Raw genomic sequence first — 2,135 nt, forward strand, 5'->3', positions numbered from 1 at the left:
TGTGTGTGTGTGTGCGTGTATGTATAATATATTATACTTTTTTAAAAATAAGAAATATCTACCACTACTAGCTTGGTCTATGAAACACACATTTACTCTTTCTTAGTCATAAACTTGACGGTGAGCTGACCTACCTAACTTCAATCATTATGCAAAAGCGGGGAAATTTTACACTCTTCCAGAAACACGATCACCCATTCCTACCGAGTTTAATTTTTTGGCAAAAAAAGATGTATCATATTTTGTTGGTGTATTATTAGTAGACCTCAAGACACCCCCCCCCCCTTCCCCGCCTTCGAACCCCTAGAAAATCCCCAAAAAATTCACAAACATTTCCACCATTCCACTATTTTTTTAATATATTTTTTTTAAGACCTAAGAAAAACCAACACTTATATACAGTTGAACTCGGATTCAACGAGGTCGTCGGGCCTGACTTAAAATCTCGTTGAATCCGAGTGTTCGTTATAGCATACACAAGGTTTTGTGTAGATAATTACAGCAGGCATTGAGCAAGTAATGTATAAAGAGAAGTCAAAAGTAGTGCCTGAAAAGCCTGCGTATTTTGAGCACACTCCTGTATCATCTCGATTGTTTACCAAAAAGCTATGTTGCTGTGTAGAGCCTAGCATAACAGCAACTTTTGATTCCCTAGACGAGTGCGCAATTCATTATTGTAACAATGATCAGTTGCCGCGGGGAAAAAAGACTGAAGCGTTTGTATCTGCGACATTCAACGCCCGGACCGCTCGTTGAATCCGGGTTACTTTTATTGATTTTAAAAAGGAAAAAAAAAACCGAGGCATCTGTCTCATCTCGTTGAATCCGAGTTCTCGTTGAATCCGAGCTCGTTAAATCCGAGTTCCACAGTACACAAAGAACAATGGACTAATCTTTAGAAAGGAATCACATCTCCAGTGTAATCGAGAAGCTTCCCAGTGCCCTCTTCACCTTGTAATCCAATCACCTGAAGGCAGGCAGAAATGCTTTCTTCTGGGGAAATATCGCCTTTTTCTGTCCCCAAGTCTGTACGTACCCAGCCCGGGTGAAGTGACAAAACTAAGATACCAGCTTCTCTCAACTCTCGAGAGATCAAAATAGTGGCCATAGTCTCCGCAGTCTTTGAGCATCTGGAAAAAAAAAGTAGACAAGAGAAAAATCTTAATATGTTTTTTCTGTAAACATATTGACAGGACAATTCACTGCTGAAATACTATCTAGCATTTGTTGAAACTTCATGTCTATGAGGAGCGTAGAGTAAACTTTTACGAAAATAAAGCATCTCCTGGTCCAGAGAATTTAATAATATGTCTTATTTGAACACAAAAGGTGAAAAAATGATTGTGGCGTGGGAGGTCCAGATGATCAAACAATGTAAAGGTAGCTTGTGAGTGTATGGCTATCGGATAGTAATATACAGTCAAACGTCGTTATACTGCCAACCTTGGGATGAGCATGAAGTTGCTGGTATAGACGGGCTGGCAATATAACTCGGTTCTTAGTGCTGTCCTCTGTTAAATAGCCTTGACAGCCCCCAAGTGTCAAGGGAAACAGTTCTGCTGTGTGATATGTGTTCAAAAAGTCGATGGCTGGGCGCAAGAAGTGTCTATAATATATCCACTTTTGATCAAAACTGAGTTGTCGACATGGGTAGTGAGATTTCCAGCTGCTCTTTTACCATTGTAAATACAAGTATCTGAGCCGTAGCTTTATTCGGTATAGAGATGTTAACGTTTCTCTTTTTATTTTAAAAATAAACATTTTGGAAAAAGTTATAGAGATTTCAATATCGCAATATCCTCAAAATTTCAAACTCGTTTTTCTCGATACTGCGAAAACTGGATAGTCACTTCTTGCGCTCAGTTGTGGAAGTGTTTCGTTTGGTTTTTCTTGTACAGTCCTATACAAGACACTCACCTGCACAAAGGACCACTTCCTACTTCCCCTTTTACAATCTTCCTATATCATAATGACACAGACCAAGGTGTCCACCTGTCAAAGACAATCACTTTTCTCCTCGACTGTGGACGGTCGTCGTAGACAATTTCCTCTAATTACAGCTAAGAGTCTTCTCTCTATGAGCCTTCTCTCTCTCTCTCTCTCTCTCTCTCTCTCTCTCTCTCTCTCTCTCTCTC

At 39.8% G+C, this 2,135-nt stretch overlaps 1 protein-coding gene across 1 annotated transcript in view; it reads right to left on the reverse strand.

The window, feature by feature from the left end:
- Positions 1-803: 803 nt before the first annotated feature.
- The window catches only part of LOC101849809 (C-factor), a gene marked incomplete at its 5' end in the record, with an annotated part of 3,246 nt that continues 1,914 nt past the window's right edge, over positions 804-2,135 (reverse strand). The window contains 1 exon segment of the mRNA XM_013089810.2: positions 804-1,130. Within this exon segment, the coding sequence (XP_012945264.1) occupies positions 896-1,130 (235 nt within the window).

The sequence above is a fragment of the Aplysia californica genome, unplaced genomic scaffold (assembly GCF_000002075.1).
Source record: "Aplysia californica isolate F4 #8 unplaced genomic scaffold, AplCal3.0 scaffold01054, whole genome shotgun sequence".
Taxonomy (NCBI): Eukaryota; Metazoa; Mollusca; class Gastropoda; order Aplysiida; family Aplysiidae; genus Aplysia; species Aplysia californica.